General features: G+C 49.8%; 1 protein-coding gene across 15 annotated transcripts in view; it reads right to left on the bottom strand.

Annotated features, from left to right (window-relative positions):
* Window positions 1-24,410, bottom strand: part of Cacna1d (calcium voltage-gated channel subunit alpha1 D) — a 304,291-nt gene that overhangs the window by 88,406 nt on the left and 191,475 nt on the right. For 9 of the 15 annotated variants that reach the window (XM_028860844.2, XM_028860846.2, XM_028860848.2 and 6 more), the window contains exons 9-12: window positions 18,990-19,159; window positions 2,569-2,656; window positions 2,237-2,296; window positions 1,192-1,218 (exon numbers count right to left, since the gene is read on the bottom strand). In XM_028860844.2, the coding sequence (XP_028716677.1) occupies window positions 1,192-1,218; window positions 2,237-2,296; window positions 2,569-2,656; window positions 18,990-19,159 (345 nt within the window). The remainder of the gene's footprint in view (window positions 1-1,191; window positions 1,219-2,236; window positions 2,297-2,568; window positions 2,657-18,989; window positions 19,160-24,410) is intronic. The other 6 variants (XM_028860851.1, XM_037208760.1, XM_037208762.1 and 3 more) reach the window with 1 other exon arrangement.

Genomic DNA, 24,410 nt, shown 5'->3' with positions numbered 1-24,410 from the left:
CACTGAGAAGTATTCTACTGCATGGATAAATCACAATAGATCTGCTCATTTTACCAACTGATGGACGCTGGGTTATTTCTAGTTTAAAGTAATTATGAACAAAGCCATTATAAACACTTATAATTCTTACGTATGTCTTTCCTTTACATAAATACCTCAGAATTGGAATTGCTGGGCCACATCATTAATGTAACGTTGTAAGGAACTAGTGAGTGTTTTTTCAAAATAATTATGTTATTTAACATGCCAGCCAGCACTCCACAAAAATGCCCGTCAGCGTCCTTGTCAGAACTTGGCATCATCAGATAGATACTTGAATGTGACCTACTTGTATCAGTGTGCAGTAGTTATCAAATTATGGTTTTAACTCGTATTTTCTAAGTAAACCATGTTCGCGTGTGTAGATATCACACATTTCTCCTCTTTGTGACCTGCCTGCTGGAAACTTCTTTCCAATTTTATAGGGTTCTTTTGTCACTGATACTGTCTTTACATATTATTCTCTCTATATTAGATACTAGTCTTTTATCAAATATGATCCGCAAATAGTTTCAGCAGGTCTGTAGCTTATCTTTTTACTTTATAATAAAACAAAGTTAGAAGTTTTAATTCTGATGGGGAACAATCTATCAATTTTTTTCTAATATGGATTATGTATTGGGCAATGAATATGAAGAAATCTTCACCTAACCCAATGCTTTTCCTCCTGTTTTCTTCTAGATTTTCTGCAGGTTGAGGTGTTGTATTTAGTTTTACTGTTTGTGTGCACCAGGGAAATGTCTTTAACAGGGGACGGACACAAAACACAAGCATACGGCTCCATGAGAATTACAAAGGGAACATGTAGTCTGCATCCAGATCAAGAAACTGGATACTAGGAGGTGCCTTAGAAGTCTTCTTGAACCTTCTTTTATGGAAAATGTTTTTAAGAAGAGACTGGAGGGTTGATAAGGAGGCAAAATGTACCTCGTGTGTTGCTGTGCTATGGTTTGAAGGCACCGATGCCCCATTCTGCTTCCCTAAGGCAGGATTGGGATACTTTGACTGAAATCTGGGATCCATGCTTAAACTCGTCTAGACCAATTCTATGTGAAATTCAGATTTTAAAACGTAACATCAAAACCCCAACACAAGCTCTCGGGGGGTGGGGGGGGGGAAGAATGAAAATGAACAGGAACAGAAGATACTGACCTGAGTTTGGATTTCGAGATAGCCTGACTGAAAGGGAAGAGAACAACGTTAAGACTCCCATTTGGAAGGCCTGAGCGTAAGCTCCCATCACTGAAGCGGAGATGGCTCAAGCCATGCACAGAAGCCAGGACTCTGGTCCCCCGTGCCTACAGCCGGCCAGCTGGCGTAAAGGCAGAGCAGATGTCAAAGTGCTACCAGTGTGCCAGGAGGTGGGCGGAGCACCCTTGAGAGCCCAGGCAAGAGAAAACTCTCAGGTTTCCTTCCAGAGTGGCCCTGGAAACGGCACAGATGTGGGGGCCTTCTCCTGCCACCCCAGGGGAAGCCAGGAGGGCTGCTGTGGCCCGCAAGCCCCATCCCAACAGCAGCAACCGCTGCTCCTGATCACTGAATGGGTGAGGTTGGGGACACAGCATGCCCCAGAAGCTCAGTGCTCCCATCTGTAAAATGGGGGTGGCAAATCCAATCCCAGCCTACTTCATGTCATAGGGAGGGCAGAGTGGGAAGAGAGCAGAGGCGAAATCACTCCATGAGCCACTGCAGTACTATAACATAGTGTGTCATTTTTTTTTTTTTTTTTTTTTTTTTTATAAAACTCTGCCCCAAATCAGGTAGAGTTCTCTTAAAAATGACACCTGCGTACTTTACAGGACTAAGATGTAAACAAGCAGGAAGCAAACAAGTGACAACAGCACAGGGCTCCCCAAAGCAGGCCGTTCTTAGCACATTCTGCATTGCCGCCCGCCCACTCTGCCCCCCACCCCCCACCTCTGCTACTGCAGCCCAGTCATCTAGAGAAAGCCCGGAAGCCTTAATGGGATGGTGCCCCCCATGGTTAGGGAAGGGTAGTGCAGGCATGGCTCCAGAACGAGGGACCATGAACAGAGGGGAGGGGCCTCCAGATCCAGCGGCTGGGGATGAGGCTGGAAGGCCCCGGGTGAAGGGAAGTTTGAGTATGTGGCACATTCTAATCAGCAACTCTGCCATTCAAGCTCTTCCTTCAAAGCACAGATGCCAAACCCAACTGGAAGGAGAATTCGGCCTTTACCCCCACCGCCGACACCCAGAGGGCCCAGTCTTGGCCGCTCCTCTTCTCTTCCACCAGCACCTAATGAACACAGCAGGTGGCTGGGTTAAGCAGCACACTCCCCAGGCTCTGCCTCAGCAGGAAAACTTCACAGGCAGAGGCGTGTGGGATGCTGGGATGCCCCAACAGGCCTGGTATGGGAGGAGGGGTACCAAAGGGACGGAGGCAGCCTGTTAGAGCTCAGCTACTCTCTGACCAGAGCCCTAAGACTCCACTGCCCTCTGGGGTATCTTCTCAGCCTTAGCATCTCTACACTGCGGGGGGTAAGGAGGACACGCAGCCTCCACACTCACCAGAGACTTCCACAGCATCCCCGGGCCTCGCCTTCACCACTTACGTTCTCTGTGTTCACAGATTCAGTCTCACTGGTGGGCATGCTGGCTGTGGGGAGAAGAAAAGGCTTTAGACAGTGTGCTGTGGGATGACGTGTCAGGGGCGGGCCAGGTGCAGACTCTCAGCAATCAGGCAGGATGCCCAGGAGCCCTGTCCGGAGCACCAGGCTGAGCAGCCAGGCCTCTACTGCACATGAGCCTCTGCTTCCAGTAGATGCAGAGGAAGTCAGTATCACCTTCAAGGACAGTTCTGATGGCCCAAATGCTTCCCAAGAAAAGAAGGTGCCAAGCTGAATCCAGGCCCGGAACAGGTTTAAACTCCCCATCTCAGCTCAGAGAAGCCACCTAAACACCTCAGCATGGAACTGTTTCTATCATCCCTCCCCAGGAATCGGGAGTTACTTTCATACCTCTCATAAAAGTTTTCACAATACACTGAAGACCCGCTATTATGGTTGAGGAAGGCAGCACACGATGAGATCTTGCACAGAGTCCTTTTCAAATGTTGGGAGCTTCGCTCAGTCTGAGGCAGTGGATCTCATATCCAAGTTCCACTGAGGCCAACATGGCCGAGGGCACTTCCCAAATAAGCCAGCAAAAGGAAGTAGGAAGAAGCGGTCTCGGAGCTAAGAGAGGTGAGGGCTCTTGCCAGCCACTGAGCAGGGCAGGGTGGATTCAGGCCCAGGTCTGAGATCTCTGAGCCCATCTCTGAGCCCTGTGTCCACATCAAGATCGTCAGAAGTGGCAGAATTGTAAGAGTTGTCCTACCAGTGCCTGGAGGTCCAGGGATCCCCCAGAGCCAACATCTGACATGAATGAAGCTACCTGGGGGTCTGGGCAAGATGCTCTTGGATAAGAGACAACTGATTTTACTGGGGGTGGGGAGCTGAAACTGGGGAAGCCACTTAAACACATGTACATTTTCTTCCTGAGGCAGAATCACAGTGAAGGGCTCAGACCTTACACTACCCGGATGAAAGCCTCACTCCTGTGGGCAGGGAGTTCCATGAACAAGACCACCTCAAAACTGTCAGCAGTGTCTATAGAGCTGTGGTGGATGTCAGTGTGTCTATAGAGCTGTGGTGGATGTCAGTGTGTCTATAGAGCTGTGGTGGATGTCAGTGTGTCTATAGAGCTGTGGTGGATGTCAGTATGTCTATAGAGCTGTGGTGGATGTCAGTGTGTCTATAGAGCTGTGGTGGATGTCAGTGTGTCTATAGAGCTGTGGTGGATGTCAGCAGTGTCTACAGAGCTGTGGTGGATGTCAGTGTGTCTACAGAGCTGTGGTGGACGTCAGTGTGTCTACAGAGCTGTGGTGGATGTCAGTGTGTCTATAGAGCTGTGGTGGATGTCAGTGTGTCTATAGAGCTGTGGTGGATGTCAGCAGTGTCTACAGAGCTGTGGTGGATGTCAGTGTGTCTACAGAGCTGTGGTGGATGTCAGTGTGTCTATAGAGCTGTGGTGGATGTCAGTGTGTCTACAGAGCTGTGGCGGATGTCAGCAGTGTCTATAGAGCTGTGGTGGATGTCAGTGTGTCTACAGAGCTGTGGCGGATGTCAGCAGTGTCTATAGAGCTGTGGTGGACGTCAGTGTGTCTACAGAGCTGTGGTGGATGTCAGTGTGTCTATAGAGCTGTGGTGGATGTCAGTGTGTCTATAGAGCTGTGGTGGATGTCAGCAGTGTCTACAGAGCTGTGGTGGATGTCAGTGTGTCTACAGAGCTGTGGTGGATGTCAGTGTGTCTATAGAGCTGTGGTGGATGTCAGTGTGTCTACAGAGCTGTGGCGGATGTCAGCAGTGTCTATAGAGCTGTGGTGGATGTCAGTGTGTCTACAGAGCTGTGGCGGATGTCAGCAGTGTCTATAGAGCTATGGTGGATGTCAGTGTGTCTATAGAGCTGTGGTGGATGTCAGCAGTGTCTACAGAGCTGTGTGTCAGTGGTAGGGGGGGATGTCAGTGTGTCTACAGAGCTGTGGGGATGTCAGAGTGTCTAGAGCTGTGGTGGATGTCAGTGTGTCTACAGAGCTGTGGTGGATGTCAGCAGTGTCTACAGAGCTGTGGTAGATGTCAGTGTGTCTATAGAGCTGTGGTGGATGTCAGTGTGTCTACAGAGCTGTGGTGGATGTCAGCAGTGTCTACAGAGCTGTGGTGGGTGTCAGTGTGTCTATAGAGCTGTGTGGATGTCAGTGTGTCTATAGAGCTGTGGGGATGTCAGCAGTGTCTACAGAGCTGTGGTGGATGTCAGTGTGTCTATAGAGCTGTGGTGGATGTCAGTGTCTAAGCTGTGGTGATGTCAGTGTGTCTATAGAGCTGTGGTGGATGTCAGCAGTGTCTACAGAGCTGTGGTGGGTGTCAGTGTGTCTATAGAGCTGTGGTGGATGTCAGTGTGTCTATAGAGCTGTGGTGGATGTCAGCAGTGTCTACAGAGCTGTGGTGGATGTCAGTGTGTCTACAGAGCTGTGGTGGATGTCAGCAGTGTCTACAGAGCTGTGGTGGATGTCAGTGTGTCTATAGAGCTGTGGTGGATGTCAGTGTGTCTACAGAGCTGTGGTGGATGTCAGTGTGTCTACAGAGCTGTGGTGGGTGTCTGTGTCTATAGAGCTGTGGTGGATGTCAGTGTGTCTATAGAGCTGTGGTGGATGTCAGTGTGTCTATAGAGCTGTGGTGGATGTCAGCAGTGTCTACAGAGCTGTGGTGGATGTCAGCAGTGTCTATAGAGCTGTGGTGGATGTCAGCAGTGTCTATAGAGCTGTGGTGGATGTCAGTGTGTCTATAGAGCTGTGGTGGATGTCAGTGTGTCTATAGAGCTGTGGTGGATGTCAGTGTGTCTATAGAGCTGTGGTAGATGTCAGTGTGTCTATAGAGCTGTGGGATGTCAGTGTGTCTATAGAGCTGTGGTGGATGTCAGTGTGTCTATAGAGCTGTGGTGGATGTCAGTGTGTCTATAGAGCTGTGGTGGATGTCAGTGTGTCTATGTGGATGTCAGAGTGTCTATAGAGCTGTGGTGGATGTCAGTGTGTCTATAGAGCTGTGGTGGATGTCAGTGTGTCTATAGAGCTGTGGTGGATGTCAGTGTGTCTATAGAGCTGTGGCGGATGTCAGCAGTGTCTACAGAGCTGTGGTGGATGTCAGCAGTGTCTATAGAGCTGTGGTCAGTGTCAGCAGTGCCTGTAGCTGTTCTGGATTGGTGGCACTTCCTATAGAGCCGTGGTGGACATTCTGAGGCCCCACAAAGCCTGGGAGGGATACTGTTATTTCCACCAGCTGTGTGGCATCCCTGCTGAGGAGGGAGATAAAGCTCACCACAAGGACAACGGTAGGACCTGACTCACAGACCCAGAGATCAGAGAGGCATGCTTTCCAAGGGCACAGAAAGAAGTCCCTGACCCCGTTCCTTTCGCAAACACTCCAGAAACTGAGCTTGCCCCTGTGGGAGGCTTAGCAGCTATGTCTTAGCCCAGTCTTAGCCCAGGCACACTCAGGCACAGCTTTCAGAAGCAAAGGCCAGATGAGTAGAAGCATGGACTCTGATTACACTCTTGGGACTCTCCTGCTCCTTTGTCCTTGAATACAAAGCAACCAACTACAAACCTCCATTTGCTTTTCAACCCATGAAAAAAACAACAGAGAAAGAAACAGATCAGGGCATCTCATCATCTGACACAGGAACACCCTTACACAGGCACCAGGCACGCAAGCACGCACACACAGCTCCCTCCCTTCTCCCGGTCTGCTCCATGCTCTCGCCTGGAAGACTAGGTTGGGAAAGTCCAGGTTGCTCTTGCGGTGACAAGGTGAGGACCACCACACTAGAAACCCTTTCCAAGTCCCACTAGGAGTTCTTCTCTTTGTGGGCAGGGTAGTTGGTGGTTTCTGGGGTTGAGGTATCTTAACACATGCATTCGGGGGAATCCCCAGGCCCTCATCTACCCAACTCTTCCTGGGGACATCCTGCCTCTCTTTGGGCTTCAGTTTCCTAATGATAGAGTGATAGTGTGAACCATACATTCAGGGCCATTTCTGTCCCGTGTTAAGTACCTCACAATTCTCATATTTGTCAACTTGAAACATCGCCATTTTTCAAGAGCAAACTTCAAAACAGACTAAATCCTTGTGGCTTCTATGCTCTGGAGGTTTGGCTCATCAGTGTGTTCTTGCTTTTCATTCCTACGGCTTCATTTTCCAAACAATCTGACGGAGACAGGTGAGTGACAGACAGCCTGTAGTAGAGGGGACACATCGTTCTGCATTTTTGGCTCTGTGCCAGTCATTAGTGAGTGACTTTTATTAGCTGTTCCCCAGGCTGTGCATAGAGAAAGGCAGGAAACAAAACCCCGCACCTTGAATGGCAGCCAACACTGGGAATTGTGGGGCCCCGTGGCCAGGCTGCACAGAGGGTGAGGTGCCTGCTCTCTTAGCCTCTCCCATCCATTCTCAGGCATGGTAGGAGAGCGCTTCAGAGTGGTGTGCAGAATATCAGGCCTAAGTTGAACCCACATCTGTGGCCTGACTTCTCCCAGACGCCATATCTTCCTCTCTATAGTCAAGACCACCCGCCTCAGGGCCGTAGGCATGACAGAACAGGATGACACACACTCGGTGTCATCAGTCTTAGCCACAGATCATGAGCAAGGTGCACAAGCGTGAAATCTGCCAATCATATCAGGAAAAAAAATGCTCCAGAGGTTCCCTGAAAGCAAAGCACTCCAACATGGGGTCATTTTGTCACTACTGTCTAGAGGTATCTAGTGTGAATGGTCAAGTACACCTCTTAATCAGCTTTGGCTACCACTCTTTGTATATATTTGTCTTAAGAAGAGTTACTAATTTAGCTTGTTGTGGAGGCAGAAATTCTCTGGTCATAATCATTTACACAGAGTCCCCAGGAATGTGATGGCTATTCCAGAATGATGTCACCAGGGCTATGGAAGGGAGAGGTGAGGACAGTGTCTGCTTGATCAGGACCCTCCATCTGCGCAAGGGACCTAAGTTCCAGAGCTCTGTGCTCTGCTCTGCTCTGCCCTACCCTCCGGCTCTCCGAGGCCTTGGCTGTGCCAAGCATTTTTCCCTTCCCTTTCACAGGAACTCATTGTCCTGTGAATGACTGGGTGGAGCCCCCTTCACTTAGTCCCCAAAGGATCTCCTCTCCAGTTAAAAACAACCAGGACAGAAGAATCCATCAGTGCTGGAAGAGGCTTCTGAAAGTACACAGCAACTACATGATCGCACAGACGACCAAGCCGATGACCTGCCACAGGGAAACATAGTTCAGACGCTGGAAGCTTATCTCTGTCCCACAGGGCATCACCTGGGCAACACACCACATCTGCAGCTTCGGGACAGATGCTCAAACAGACTGGTAAAACTGCAGGGTTGGTGCATGCTTCAACGCGACAGAGCGACGACCCTCCCAAACTGAGCATCTATTACCCACAGGTGCACTATTCCCACGTCCTCAAAGCACACCTGGGCGGTCAGTGACAGTAGCAAGCTGTACCGGTGACTACTGGGACTTTACAGAAGTCAAAACAGGAAGAATTACAAAAATTCATGCAATAAACCCTCAGGCAAGCCCCTGGGGACAGGTGCCTTTCTCCTAAGGCTTCCACAGCATCCTGGAGGCAGAGGGACTACTCTTCTCCCTTCAGCAGGAGACAGTGTTTCCCCTGGCACATGCCTGGGCTCTGTTAGGGTGCAGGCAGACCTCTCAGAACCTCATGCTGTTTGCAGGCTCCATTCACCCACCCCAGGAACACGCTAGAGCCATCTGCATAGGGAGAAGCTGCAGGTCCGTTCCCACTTCAGGTACTGAGACCTCCAGGAGTGCACCAGGAGGAGCCCAAGGCTGGAGAGAGGAACTGGCAGGAACCGGGCTGCAGCTGTGGGTCAGGAGATGCCAGGAAAGCAGGCTAGCACATCCTGGGTTGAGGCCTTGGTGGCACAGACAGCCTGGGTCAGGCCCTACCTGGAGCCACTCTCTGAGGAGGCAGGTCATCGGTTTTTCCTTAACTGTACTCCACAAAATAAACGAAGGACAAACATTCCTCAGGTTAGCTCAACGCTGAGCATCTTTAACCAATGTATGAAGATTTCCTCATCAACTTGCACTCTATAGATAACGTGTTTCTCAACCAAATGTGTCTCGGCTGTATGAATTAAGAGGCAGGCGCGCGCGCGCGCGCACACACACACACACACACACACACACACACACAAACACACGTACACACACATACACATGCGCAGGCGCACACACAGATAAACGAGGCTATGAGCGGGTTCAAGCAGACAGCACTTGGGAATGACATTCACTGCTAACAGACGGACCATTTCTTTCAGTGAGGTCAAAGACTCCAGAGGAGAGGTAAGGAAGGCTGAGGCTCAACCAGGGACAGTGCTTGCTGTGTCTGTGCTTGTGACCTGAGCAGGAGGGCAGCATCTCCTCGTTTACCTCTGACCTGCTATCAGCATGAAAATCAACACCCACAAGTTGTCTGGTGTCAATACCAGCAGCTGCTAGGAGTCTCTTTACACGTCCCCATTCTTCAAGGAGACCAGAGCCCAAGCAGGACTGGCAATCCACTGCCCACCACCCTCCTGGGTAGTCAGGAACCCTGCTGCCCACCCAGAAGGACTTGAACCCGAGTCTTCTCTCCAGGCCTAACATTTAGGAAACCGAACACAACATATGAATGGCTTCTGAAGAGCCTAAGCCAGCCCCAGGAGCCCGGATCCTCCAGCCCCAGGAGCCCCCAAAGAAGGCTTTTCACATACCACAGTGAGCTCCCTGCCCTCCTTCTGGAATCTGTCACAACAGAAGCTGCTTGCACAGATGTCCTGGCACTCTGAGCTGCGTTCGTCTCGGTTTGCTTTTACAATTATTTTATCTTTTAAATTGATTGTGTGTGAGAATGTGCGTGTGCACGTGTAAGTGTAAACGTAAGCCTCATATATGCAGGTGGCCAGAAGAGGGCATTAGATGCCCTGGAGCTGGAGCTACAGGTAGGTATGAGTTGTACCACGTCAGTGTTGGAGACCAAACTCTAGGCCTCTGAAAGAACAGAATGTGCACTCGGCTTAGCACTGAGCTGCCACTCGGGATTTCTTTTAGCATTCTTTCTGCACTACTAAAGCTTCTCAAGGAAGCGGGTTGTGGGGTGTGGGGGTATGGGGTGTGGGGGTGTGGGGGTGTGGGGGGGGGCGGCAAGAAGTGAGGCCAAACAACTGGTCAGTGGCAGAATTGGGTTCCCTTCCCAAGGGGCAAGGGATCTGACCTCAGGTTCTTCTGTTTTCCTATCATTTTCAGGACAATCGTGAGCACTGCCATGCTGTGACAAGCCCTGCTAAACTCCAAAGGACCTAGGGGGCCCCTGAAGGCACTGGCACATGCTTGTGCTGATACATGTTGCTGACTCAGGGCGAGAGACTTCTTGGGAGGCAGTCATACTCACTTGGGAAATGTGGGTCAAGGTCAGACCAAGGTCTCCAGGTCTAAAACAAAAATTGTGCCTAGAAGACTACAATTTCTCTGTGATGGTGGAAAAAGTGGTACAAGCACCCTCACGAGGTGCCTGTCCACCGTCACCAGCAGAGTCGGTCCATGTTCCCATCAACAGGAGGCCACTCCTCACTCAGGGAAGCCCGCTTCCCAAAAGGATAGGGCTGTTTCCTCTCTGTCTATCTCAGAAAACTAACAGAGATGTCACAAGCATCCTTAAAATGTCACGGAGCCCAAAGTGCTATTGAGGAGGGCGGGCCCAAGGAGGGCTCATCCCTCTTGACAGTGACCCCCCACCCCACTAGGAACAGCCCCAAACCACCCTCCTGTTCATCAGCGTACATAAACCTAAAGCCAAGCAGGTCAGCTCCATCCTTGGTCCAACTTGAAACCCAAGCTTTACATTTTCCGTCCTTCTCATCCTCTTTTTGAGGCCCTCTGGGTCAAGTGCTTTCTGGGTGACGATCCCATGATTCCTTCCCTCCTTCGGGTCTTCTGGGGAGGCTAGGACCCTAACACAATCTTTTTCAGACCATCCCATGATTCCTTCCCTCCTTCGGGCCTTCTGGGGAGGCTAGGACCCTAACACAATCTTTATCAGACCATCCCATGATTCCTTCCCTCCTCAGGTCTTCTGGGGAGGCTAGGACACTAACGCGGTCTCTATCAGACCACCCCACTTCCCTTAACCTCTGAGCTCAGCATCCTTTCAGGAGGCAGCGGTCACGGCAACAAAACCATGCAGGGTTTCTGTCTTCTCTCCTAGCAGCTGGCTGGCTGTCCCTACGGTCGGCATCTTCTCAAAGATTCTTTCTCTTCCCGACCGTGGTCCAGCTTGGCGTTAGCACTAGGCTGGCCAAGCTGGTAGGTGTACCTAGACAAAGCTTGTGCTGCTGTCCAATTACAGCAGTAACCCATGGACAGCTGGGCAAGGACACAGGTCTTGTCATAAACATCGCCAAGGTAGTGGCCCTAACTGCTTTGCCAAGGGGTTGGCGGATTGGGTGAGGGGTATGATCAACATTATTTCGAACATAACTTTATATTTAACTGTTTCCCAAATAATCTCATTGAAAAGATGTGTGTCACTCCAGATTTTTTTCTTTTTGACCTCACTTTTTTTTTTTTTTTTTTTTTTTTATCTGCGTCTACTAGCTCTAGAATGGCCTTGGGTAGATAAGCCAGAGACTAGAAGGCCTTGGAGAAATTAAAAACATGTAGCCTGGAAAAAAAAATACAGCCAAATAACATTATTGGAATTTCTAAACAGTTTAAAAGTATCATTTAAGGAAAAGCATTTTAAAGTGTGTCTTCCAGGCTAAAAATATTCACACCGAATCAAATGAGCGGCCTCAGTCGGTTCAGCTGCTTCTTTACAGGTACAGGCCAAACAAAAAGGTGCCATCTTGGTAATGCCACACATTTGTGGGAAAGGCAAGAAGAGTACAGCGTGACCAAGCATCAGAGAAATCAAGTAAAGGCAACATAGGCATCTTCCAAAAGTACCACACAGCACATGCAGCTCACACAATGCCTATGTGAAAAGAGAGGACACCAGAAATGCCAGGCAAGGAGCTTTCAAAGAGCAAGTCCACCTCAGCAAGTTACCGTGATCTTTAGCCCTGCGTTGTCGAAAGCAGCAAAGCTTCCTTTTCTTCTTATCCTCTTTAAGCAAGTCAGCAACCGTGACCCCTTGAGGTGGAACACAGGCAATTCCATTACCACACAGCAGAGGGCAGCAAGAGCAAACGTAAACACGACAGGCAGGCAGGCAGGGCGGGAGCAGCTGGGCCCAGCGCACAGCAGAGGGGGCCTGAGAGGCCTCTGATCCACCGCTGCCAGCCCTGCTTTCTTGGGCAGGAGTCTACAGCTCAGGATCGGAAGGGATGGGGACATTTGCCATAGCTACTACGCAGCCTGTCCTTAAGAACCTGTTCTAAATAAACAACCAGCTAGCTTACTCGAGACACGGGCTTCCTGTTTGGCCTGTGTATCTAAGAAAGTTCTTAAGGAAGTGCCCTCTCGGGAGTCAGGGGCCCTGGGTAGGGACAGGTAAGGTGATGCTAACCAGGACTGCTCTCTGGGGCAGGGTAGATGGCCGAGAAGAAAGCAGACTCTGATGCCGACTCCAACCGTACCTCGCACGGCTGTAGGAGCATGTAGGTTTTGCTTTAGCAGTGGTTGGGGTGGGGTTGCTGGAGGAAGAGGTAAATGGGAAGCAGAGTGAGACAAGCAATGCGCTTGGTTCCAGCAAGACATGGCCACCTATAGCTGTTCGCATCACCATCACCACAGCTCTCCTTACGGTCACTGGGTCACAAGGCAAACAGGCCCAGCGTTTCTAACTTCTTGCAGTATATATTGTTTCTATAATCATGCCAAGCTAGCTCGCTAATCTTTAAATTAGAGTCTACATGCTCGGAGACAGGAATGTGGAGATAGTACAGGGGCCCCTGGGGACAGTGCTGGAACAGACAAGAGCTTAGGATCGTGGGCCCACGCTTTGGTTGGCCCTAACACATTTCTACAAAGGGCATGCTCTCCCAACACTGCGAGCCCCCTTCTCCCGACCTACCCCAGAAGAACATGATACAAATGTTCAAATACTCATGTGTTGGAATGTGGTCCATGAATGAAGCTGTGTGAGGAGATTTCTGAGACCCTGTGAGAGAACTCCAAGTGAATAAGACAAGAGTCTCGTAACCTCTGTTCCTCCATAACCTGGGCTGTTCCTGGAATGGGCTCTCATGGCCCTCCCAGTGGATTGGATAGGAGCGAGCTGACTTCAGATTGTTCGTCACAACTGCCTACTGTTATTGGTTCATATGCCTCTGTGGAAAAACATGTTTTTACCTCATGTGCAGCTTGTCCTTGTGACTGCACACTTTACTCAGGTGACCCCTCTTAACCCTCAGAGCATACACTGCCTGATGCTCTGAATAAAGTCGGCTATCACGTGAGACTTTAGGCTGCCTCAGTTTTAGGCCCTGCCTTCCCAGCTTCCTGCTGCTTCCAACTAGAGCAGTAACACTCATGGGGTGCAGAGCTTGGGTTCAAACCCCAGCTTGGCAACTCCACAACCACACAGCCTGGTGAGGCCATGTAACTTGTGTGGGCGGGCTGTGGTTTCCTCATCCATCAAGCTCCTGTCTCATAGAGCAGTGTGAAGGATAAGAGCTTCTGTGCCCACAGCCCCAGGAAGAGCCCCTGATGCACACCAAGTGCTTGAGAAATGCAAATCACTACTGTGACCTTTGAGTAAATAAATAACAGAAAGCTTCAACGTGTGATGGATGCCACACTCCACGCACCACGCAGTGCTGATTTAATCACCCCAGAGGACAGAAGGCCAGGGCCGATGACTGCCCCCAACACTAACCAGTGCACACGTCATCAGACCTCTGACCCCAGAGGGTGGCCCTCCCATCAGTCTCCCCAGTCCAGAGAGGGCAGATGACCAGGACACATATTCATCATGGGCCACCCACTGCTGCTCTTTGTTTTGCAGCTTTTAGTAGAATATTTGCAATTCTAAAGTTCTTCACGGGGATATTTTGTGATAAAAGGCAATCCTATAAATAAAAAAAAAAAATTAAACGCAATCTTCGTTTGCCTGTTTGTTTTATTTGAGATAGGTCTTGAAGGGTAGATAACCTTGAACTTCTTATCCCCCTGCCTCAGCCTCTCCAGTGCTGAGATTATGGTACACAATGTCCAGTTTATGAGGTGCTGGGGATCAAACCCAGGGTTTTGTGAGGGTCAGGCAAGCGCTGACCAACTGAGCTCCACCCCTCAAGTACAGCCTTTCAAAACCAGGCCAGCAAAGCGCCATGACTTTTATTTGCAAACAGGCATGCCACCCCTTACGCTCTGCTGACCTTTGAAGCAAACAATTCAGGAAAATAAATAAATCAGGTGGCACAGGCTAAAGACAGCCAGGTGACCTTGTGTACTAAGGTCCACAGGAGAAGCAGTGAGAGGCAGTGGGGGGGGGCACCACTCTGGGACCACTGAGAGGGCACAAGGCAGTGAGGGGCGGGGCTTCAGGTACCCCCCTCCTCCTCCTGTCTTTGAGCAGCAATTATCACTCCTTAGAGGGATTACTGGTCCCTAAGAGTCCTCACAAGGAGGCTGCCCTGTTTCATTTGGTCAGAATTTTAGAATGAGCTCCCTTTAAAATGGTTTCTTTATTTTTAATGTTTTTTTTTTAAAACTAATCACTGACAATGAGAAGAGATTAAAATAGAACTTTAGGCTTCCAGATTTTAATAGCCCTAGAATAACACCATTGTTCATGAAGAAGCAGCTGCACATGTCCAAAAAAAAATCACATCACACACACACACACACACACACACACACACACACACACACACACACACACACGAACTTGGCAGTTTCTTAAAGATTTGAAGCTCAGCAAAAAATTAATAAATTATCCTTGAAATTTCCCCAAATGCTTAGGGACTAACTTCTGAGATAATTTTATCTATTCAATTAACTGCGGCCCGGCAGCTTTCTAACAGCGAATCTCCACTGATGATATCTTAAGTAGTCAAAGGATGCTCACAGGAGGCTCCCCTGTCACCAGCACGGGACAGCTAGGTTAGAGACCAGCCCTCCACAGCCCTCCAGAGGATTCTTAGACCAGTTAGACCAGTGGGAGATTCAGACACTGACACAGCTCAAGACTCAGAGGTTCCTGACTGGAGCTCCCTGTGATTCTCTCCCAGGAGCAAAGAGAGGTCCCCTGCCATTGGCTTAAAGAACCAGAGCCTCTGAGGCAGGGAGCAGAGCCAGGGAGGAGATCCTTAGGTGGGCTGTAAGTCAGGTTGGGTGTCGAGACTCGCCCACTCAGCCGTGTCACATGTAGATCTCAGAGCAGATGATGCAAGGCTTCCCCACGTGCTTGGCCTCACACCTGCTCCCTGACAGCAGGCCTGAGAAACCAGAAATGGACTCCTGAGCCAGAAAGCTGCAGTGCCTTGAATCTCAGGCGGCACAGGGGTGGGAGGTTTGGCTGCCATCTCTCCGGAGAACTTTACAGTTTCTGAACAAAAGTATCCATCCAGGATCCTGAAAGAGGTCCTCAGCCTGAGACTGGCTGGAGATGTGGGAGAATCTTCAGAAACCCGCTACACAGGGCAAGTTCTGTTGGCGTCAGGCGGCAGCAAGAACTACTAGAGTCTGCAGCTGCAGGACTTCCCACCCCGGTATCGACGACGACGACGACGACGACGACGACGACGACGACGACACCCAGTAAGGAATGAGCCTCAGTCCGTGCTCATCTAATCTAGTGCTCAGCCACCAGGGAGGACTTCTTTTCCCATCCTCAACCCCTCAACATCTCCAGAGGAAACTGCCAATTTGCATGGAAGATCTGGCTGGAGACAGTGGCCAGTCAGATCGACATCCTAACCCAGCGGGATAAAGTCAGGATTCTGGCACTGCACTGTCCCCTCCCCGAGAGACGTTCTAGGAGCAGGGCTGAGTGTGAAACACAAGGTGAGGGGAATCTTAGACACCCAGGGATAATGCTGACACCATAGTGAGACCACACCACCTCCACTTCTCCACCTGCTAATCAGATGCACAGGGACAGTCCCAGGCCTGGCACCTGCAGGTGGCAGGGCCACCCCTGTTTGGCAGTCAGGGACACATGAGTCTGACTGAAATCCCCCCCACCATGGTTGGTTTTCTGGCCGTAACAGAAAGAAAGCAGCTGGCAGCCACGGCAATGCCAGGTGAGGATTACCAGGAGAGCTTTTCCAGAAGGTTCGGGGAGATTCCCTTCACCCTCACCAGGAGGAGACTTGGGGGCTCTCCCCGCAAGTCATGTGACTCTCACCATGGTTCTCACAGCCTAGGGTCGATTCCTTTATTTAAAGCGCTAATCACTGAGGCGCTGGCAATGTGATGACCCCAGGAGCACCAGGGGCCACAGCAAACCCCAGGCCCTGGCTAAAGAAGGAGGGACTCTCTCAGAAGTGCCGCTCTTCCCAATCCACACTGCTCACCGGAGAAGCCACGCTGACACCCAGAAGATGCAGCCCAGCCTCGTGGGCTCGGGAGTTCATTACTTGGTGAATTCTGGAGGTCTGAGTCTCAGAGAGGGTTTTGTTTCTTTTCGTGACAATATTTCTAAATAGTGCATTAAGTACTCTGACCACTTGTCTCTTTCTGCTTCTTTTCTGTACCATTTCTCCAGACTGACTCCCCTCTGCCCTGCCTTTTGTAGCAATGGGATGTTCCTCTCTCAGAGCCCAGCAAGGATACCTCCTCTTCCCCTCCAGCACCACTGGGACACTCTGGGCTCTGAGAGTCGACTGGTGGACTTTCACGACAGCGACAGCCTCTGCAGTCTGCCCTATATAAGCTACTGCCGTCTCCTTTTCTCCATGGCAACCCCTCTGAAAGGCAGAGGCTTCACAGATTGGTCATCTCATAGTCGGGTTCTTTACAGAAAGTGGAAGGACACAGGAGATGCCAACCTCACATAGAACAGTGATCCCTTTAGGACCATCAGAAGACATCACGTCCAGGAAAATCCATGTTTCACAGCACAGGTCCTTAAAAATAATGAAAATAAAATCCTCTACTACAACGGACCATAGCAACCCAAGAAGCTGGATCACTGTTAATCTGTAGCTGTGGATCAACAAGGATACGGCAAGCCGAGGGCATGCATGACACACTGGAACCAGAAAAGAAGGTGCTTGCCTCGTTAGAAAAGACGGTACTTTCTCCCGTTATACATAACACGCTGGGTTTTGAGCTTAGGAGGGTGAAGCAGATGGAGGTGGGCATCCACAGGTCAGCGCTGCAAATGAAGGAAAGTCTGGATAGGCTCTGTGCCTGTTAGCTTTAGTCAACTTGACTTGAGCTAGAGCCCTCTGGAAAGAGAAAGCCTCAGGTGAGGAATTGCCTCCATCAGTCTGCCCTAGGGGCCAGTCTGGGGGGGGGCATTTTCTTGATTGACGGTTGATATGCAAGGGTCTAGCCCACAATGGACAGTACCATCCCTGGACAGGTGGTCCTGGGGTATATCAGAAACTGAGTAAGCCAGGAAGAACAAACTAGCCATGAGTGTTCCTCCATGTCCTTTGCTTCAGTTCCTACCTCTAGGTTCCTACATTAAGTTCCTGCCCTGACGTCCCTCCGTGATGGACTATAAACAGTAAGAAGAAATATATCCTTTTCCCCCCAAGTTGCTTTTGGTCATGGTGTTTTATCATAGCAACAGAAAGAAGTCTAAGGCAGGCACCTGCAGCTAGGTCTACAGTGTTGTCATCCACAGTAAAGCTATAGAAGCCCTGTGGAGGCCTCGGGAGTTCGGGGGAGCTAGTTCCCTGGGAAAGCTGTGCCTATCTATACTTTTCTGATTAAGTACCTAGCACACACATCAGCAAATGCAAAAATCAAACAAGTGCCCATTCATCAACCCTGATCTCCTGCCCATTCATCAGCCCTGATCTCCTGTGAGAGACACAGACAAGCCACCTTGGCCCAGAAAACCTCACACTGAGTTCTGGGAACAGTCTCCTCATCCTCAGGCCCTGAAGCTCTGATGCAGTGAGCAGGGCAAGGCCAGAGGTTAGAGCATGCAGAGTCCTCACCAGCACACTGATTCTACATGCAAAGACCCATGGCAACACAAAACACTCCTCACCCCGTGACAGCTCAGATTGGAGTCCCAAAATAGAAAGAACGTCATGGCTTATCTTGGTTGAGTCCCTCTACTTCGTATGGTCTTTGCCCACCCCATGCTAGTCCTAGGTCAAAAGCCTTCTCCTGCCGCTCAGCTGCTCCACCTTAAACACCCACCTGCCAGGCCGTGCCGTGTGGCCCCATCTGTCCTAGATCTTCATCCTAGCTCCTGAGGTACCACTGTGCCTTGTGTGACCTGAAGGTCATTTGTGAGTGGGTCTAAAAAGGAACCGACCATGACCCCAAAGGGTTCTGCTCAACAAGAGCTTACTCAACCTACACATTCTACACAGAAAGACCAGTCTTGGCTTCCTGGGCTTCTCACTGGACATGGTTCTCCAAACATGTTTTTGATCTTTACTATCAACCATTCCAGAATGGAAACAAAGCAGAAACATCGTAGTTAAAGGCACTGTTAGATTTCAATTTCTACCCTTTCTAAGGCCCAAATGCTCCCAGGATGATGAAGAGCACGTCTGTAGGGAAAGTATGTGTTAAGAGAGACACTGTGATGGACAAAAGCAATTAGTTCCAGTGGTTGACTGATTATGGGGCCTGGCTTCCCACTGAAAGCACTCAAGGGCACCTACTGTCACAGCGTGGAGCCCAGGCGGGGTGTGTGTGTGTGTGTGTGTGTGTGCACAGCAGCCAGCACTGACTTACTCATGGCCTCTTAACAACTGCCTAGCACAATCAGCTGCTTTCTTCCCAGCCCTGATGGCCTAAGTAGTTGGCTTGGTGCAGAGAACACTGGAGGGGGCCATTTCACACAGCGGAGGTAGAAGGAGCCTGCTCCTCAAATCCTTGTGGAGGTGAACTACGCACTGAGATGAGAGAAAGCACACGCCCTCCCCTGTAGCTCTGGGCTGAGATGTGTCTCCCTCGACCATCTGTCCACACAGACATGGGTTCAGAGTTCCCAAGGTCCACAATGCAAATGGCTGTTCTCCTCAACTCGAAAGCCATCGTCATATGAACCTAAACCCTCAGGTGGAGACCCAGACTGTGCACAGATACACTAGCCTCTCTGTGATGTGGACAGGCAGAGGGGAGGGGGACGCTGGGAGGGTGTGTTTTACTCACAGCCCAGGGATAAAGGCACAGGGTATGGATGGGGGCACACTGCAGCATCTTAGTACACAGCAGGCCTGTCTGGTTAGAGTAGCAACACCTACTGTTTCGTTTGCCTTCCTCTCCACCCTCCTCTTCGTTCTCAGGATCTATGTCTTCTGCTTGGGTGATCCAATCCAAGTAGCCCTTGAGATCCTCTTCCAGCTGCTGCTTCTCCCGAAGCTTCTGGAAATCTCCCCGCGCTTTAGCCTTCTCTCTTTCCTTGGAGAATTCTCTGAGAGACGCAAAGAGAACAGAGCACCGGTCAGAGCATCCCTGGGGACCTGCACCACGAGCCGTCCGCCCTGCTGAGGCAGCGGTCTTACAGCAGGACGCACTCACAAGAGCACAGCGGTGGAGCCACACACGTGCACAGGACAGAAGACAGTGTCCCCGAAGCACAACGGTGGGCGCCGGAGTTGCGAAGACCACATGGACACACATGCACGGTTTATGAGGAAGTACATTCCCTTCAGGACGGCGCTCTAAAGGAGCCCAGGCTCAAGACATCCTGGCCCGTCATAGTGGCCCTTTTACTCTTTCCACCCACTTTGATACCTGGCCACCCACTTCATAAAGAAGGGTGCCATGCAATCCAGCTCAGGTCACAGACAGCACCCAGAGCAGTGGGCAGGGATCCAACGGAGCTGTCTTACAACCCAGGTCTCCCCTCCTGGGCAGTACTGGAGTACTGTACTCTGTTTGTCTTAACCTTTGCCTCTGGCCGTGGTCTCTCCCAGAATGCCCCATAGGAGGCGGAGAGGTAGAGCAACCTGCTGCCCACGTACAGGAACACCTGCCCTGGACAGGTTTCGGCAGATGCACAAGTGTCCCCAAGTGTTTGCTGTTTTCTCTGCCCCCCATGACTGCAATGCTCTATTACTCTGTATCTAGGCACAAACACAAAATCCCATGCCTGTGCAGGCAAAGTCTGGGAGTCATGACTGGCCAGTTTTTATATACAAGGAACCATCTGCACTTCCAGCCGTTAGCAGGAGCCAAGAGAGGTGACGTATAGGTCTGGGGCGCACATTAAAGCTGTTAGCAAGTGAGGTTATGGACAGAGAGGCTTCTGCACACAGACCGAGCACTCTGACCCAGCGACTGCCCTCTCCCACCCACCTGCTAGCCAATTCCAAGTCGGCGCAGCTCCCTTTTATGACCTCACTAGCTCTGGCAAAAGGGAGATGACCTGCTTTCAGCAAGCCAGCTCCCTACTCTCTCCTCATGGCCCTCCCTCAACTCCAGGCCTTTGGGGAGCTGCATGGGCACCTAGGCAGCCAGCGAAACTGGAATCTTGGCTCAGGGGTTTCTCACTGCTCTCAAGGAAGGCTCCCACTCACTGTCCGACTCTGCACCATTCAGACCCTAGGACTCAACCTTGGCCTTAGAGGGCTGTTCCGTCTCCATGCTGTCCTCTGCCGAGGCTGTGGGAGGAGTTCCAGGTGTAGCGCCCAAGACGTGGTGGGGGAGGGGCTGGAGGGTGTGCAAGACCTGTGCTTGGCCCTCCAGCCAAAGCACTCCTGGGGGTAATGCCTTCCAGTCTAAATACAAAGGGGACGTGGAGGGCTGCACCCTGCTGCTCACACAACAAGACGCACAGATGAGGTTTCTAGTCTACCAGAGTGTCCCAAAGCATAAGCAATGCACAGCTCAGGGGGGGACATTCGCTAAGCTGTTCTCAACTCCAAGAGTCCCATTCCATCCAGAGCCACACCCTTAAGGAAGGCCCAGAAGACCTGTGTGAAATGTACCCACAGGAAGCTGGGAGAGGTATAACTCTTTCTTAAAAACCCATGAAGATCAAATGGGCCTTCAATTCTACTATTTATGTTATTATCATTTTTATTACAGACATCTATCATGTTATGATCTTAGCACACTAAATGTAGATTATTACATACTAAGTTCTTATTCTGGATTCATACATGATCTGAGCTTTCTAAAAACAATGATAGAAATCAGTAAAATGTTTCCTTGTGCATCTAGGAATATGAGAAAGTGAAATTTTCCTTTAACATCACATTTACTGGTTTACATTAGAACTATAAAAATCAACCTCATGCCAGATGGTGGAGGTGCACGCCTTTAATCCCAGCACTTGGGAGGCAGAGCCAGGTGGATCTCTGTGAGTTCAAGGCCAGCCTGGCCTACAAAGCGAGATCCAGGGTAGGCACCAGAACTACACAGAGAAACCCTGTCTCAAAAAAAAAAAAAAAAAAAAAAAAAAAAAAAAAACCAAAAAACAAAAATCCCTCCCATGTCTCTTGCCCATCACGGTGGGATACAGTTAGGCAGGCACTGTAACCACTTTACCAATGCCTGTACCACTGTCTAGTCACAGGAAAGGACCCTCCTGCCACCACGGCCTCCTGTCCCAGAAGGCCTCACCTTCAGACCACTGCATCTGCTATCAACCTCAGTGGACGGCAAAAAAGATTACTCCATTTTTAATAGAATTTCATCCTCTTCTAAGGTGCTCATTACTATAAGGTTAAATAATAATCACTATTGCAAACGCTTATTTGAATGAAGTTACTGGTAGAAATGATAAGATTTTTGCAAGTGACCAGAAAATCTGAAAACAATTACATTCTAGGAGCCCCCTTGTCTGGGTCTGGAATTTTGCCGTGTGTGTGACCAAGAGAAAATTAAGTGTCTGCACAAAAGTACACATATAATACATTGTCCTTTGCACATAAAAGAGGGGAAAATAGGAAAACAGACATATTTCTATAAGATGCATCTGAAAGAACAGAAGATAAGGTTGGAGACATCTGAGGAATGGCTCCCTGGGTCAAGGGCTTGCGTGAGAACCTGAGTTTGGATGCCAGGCACTGGAGGGGGAAAGCAGGTGTGACTGCATGCCAGTAACCCCAGTGCTGGAGTCACAGAGACAAAAGGATTCTAGGCACTCACTAAGCAGCCAGTCTAACCAAAATGCAAGCTCCGGGCCCAGCAAGAGACTCTGTCTCGGAAAATTAAGGTGGAGATTTACAGAGGGGCAACTGACACTGACCTCTGGCCCTCGTGGGCACACACACGGCACCTGCCTATGTAAAGAGGCACAGAACCCCCTTCCTTGCCCCTCTTCAACACACACTTAAAACAAGAAGAAACACCAGGCGGTGGTGGTGCACACCTTTAATCCCAGCACTCGGGAGGCAAAGGCAAGCGGATCTCTGGTTCGAGGCCAGCCTGGGTTACAAAGTGAGTTCCAGGAAAGGCGCAAAGCTACACAGAGAAACCCTGTCTCAGACAAAAAAAGAAGAAGAAGAAGAAGAACCAACAATGGACAGGGATGAGTGGGGTAAAAATAACAAAGGATGGAGTGTTTCTCCTACATATATCGTTTTGTAAAGTTTTGACTTTTGGAACTAAATGGTTTTTATACTATAGAATTTTAAAAATCAAGTATAGAATGAAGCCAAAAAAAAAAAAAAGCCCCCACATTAAAAGTAAATCAAAATAAGTCTGTCTGATTGTACTGTAAATGAATACCATAACCATCCTGAAAGAGGACAGAGGTAACAGATGGGGCTCATAAACAGTCAGTCCTGGACAGGACTGGAACAAAGGGAAGGAATACAGAAATGCCTTGGGTTTGCTTAGGTTGGTTTGCTGGGTTTTGAGTGAGTGAGTGAGTGAGTGAGTGAGTGAGTGAGTGAGTGAGTGAGTGTGTGTGTGTGTTGTGTGTGTGTGTGTGTTGTGTGTATGAGAGAGAGAGAGAGCGCATATGCGTGTGTTCATGTGTGAATGGGCTGCTTCTGAAACTACTGTAGAAATAGGGCAGGACCAGACAGCAGTGTTAATGCTGGGCGCTCTCACAGTGGAAACCAGTGAAGCTGGGGCTGGGAAGACTAGAGAGAACCCTCTAGAGACCAGATGTTCTGGTCCCTGGAATCTGAAGGGGCTCCAAGGACTGAGGGGTTTGGACAAGTGAACTTGTGAGTGCTGAGATTTCAGAAGGATGTCCTGTAACTGGAACTGGTACAGCTGTGAACTCAGGATTATTATTATTATTATTATTATTATTATTATTATTATTATTGGTTTTTTGAGACAGAGTTTCTCTGTGTAGCTTTGCGCCTTTCCTGGAACTCACTTTGTAGATGAGGCTGGCCTTGAATTCACAGAGATCTGCCTGTCTCTGCCTCCTGAGTGCTGGGATTAAAGGCATGTGCCACTACCGCCTGCCTGAACCCAGGATTTCTAAACAGTTTGCTCTACAGCCCGATGTCTGATTGTTTAAAAGATACTGATACCTAAGAGCATGTCTCAGTGTGTGCATACATGTACAGAAGTGTGTGTGCCCTAGCTCCATCTGCTGCGAGGGTCTAGAGACAGTCTTCCCAGTCGGTATGAGAACACTGGGTGACTACATCTACTCTCTAGAATATTCCTCATTCAAAGGGATAAAAAATCAAATTACATACCGGTAATTCCATCACTTGGATGGGTAAGCACTGAGACAGAAGACTGTATGTGTTAAAGACCAGTCTGGGCTATACAGCAAGTTCCAGACCAGCTTGGGCTATAGCATGAAAGCCTGACCAAAAAAAAAAAAAAAAAAAATCAAACCAACAAAGACTCTGCAATTCTTCTAATCAATTGCAGATTTATGCTGCTGCCAATCCATTCCAGCTCATTAGTTAGACTTGTATGTTCCTCATGGGAGTTGACCGTGTCATCCATTTCTTCAGGTAATTCTTTTCAAGCCTCTCTCCCAAGATGTCCACTTCAAACAGGAATGCCAGAAGACAGAGTATAAACACACACACTCCTTCTCAGGAAGCCAGAACACATCCCTATGGGACAGAAAGCCTATGGCTGCTGGGATCATGTGTCCAAATCCAGACACGCCATCTGGAGCAGCTTCCACCGGCAGCCTGCCATTCCCTGTATGAACACGGGCCTCACGCGGTGGATGTTTCATGGCTGGCTGGTTAAAAAGCCATCCATTTTATTTCCTCTTTAAGGAGCCATCACTCAACAAAAACATCCCCCTCACAGCTCAACAGAATGACTACTGTGAGTCTTGCATTGTCCAGTCTATGCACAACTCATGGCTATGGCAGCTGCTACAGGAGTTGGTAAAGGGATGCCTCTCTTTCCCAGGAGACCGCTGCAAACTTGGCTTCATTTTGGTGGTCTCTCATTCGGAATGAAAGCTGGCTCTCTACCCCCACCCCCACCCCCACCCCTGGAGTCTAGGCCGGCTCGCAGCTGCTCCTCCATCTTTATGTACCTAGCTTACAGATGTGCACCTTGTACTCTGACCACCTGACTCAATCCCTCAGCCCGCTGAGCTGCCGCAAAATTCTGGGGGCCAGAGCAGACATCTTTGGATTCTGGTGCAAGCCTCACATTTCTGGGGAGCGATCCCTAGTTCCCAATTCTAAACAGGATCTGTAAGCCTCTGAGTCATCAGAGCACCTTGTCATTAAGAACCAAGACCCAGATGTGTTCCTGTCTCCCTGCCTCCC

Source organism: Peromyscus leucopus, chromosome 9 (assembly GCF_004664715.2).
Source record: "Peromyscus leucopus breed LL Stock chromosome 9, UCI_PerLeu_2.1, whole genome shotgun sequence".
NCBI lineage: Eukaryota > Metazoa > Chordata > Mammalia > Rodentia > Cricetidae > Peromyscus > Peromyscus leucopus.
Note: the sequence above shows the minus strand (reverse complement) of the source record. Positions and strands in the feature narration are given on the sequence as shown.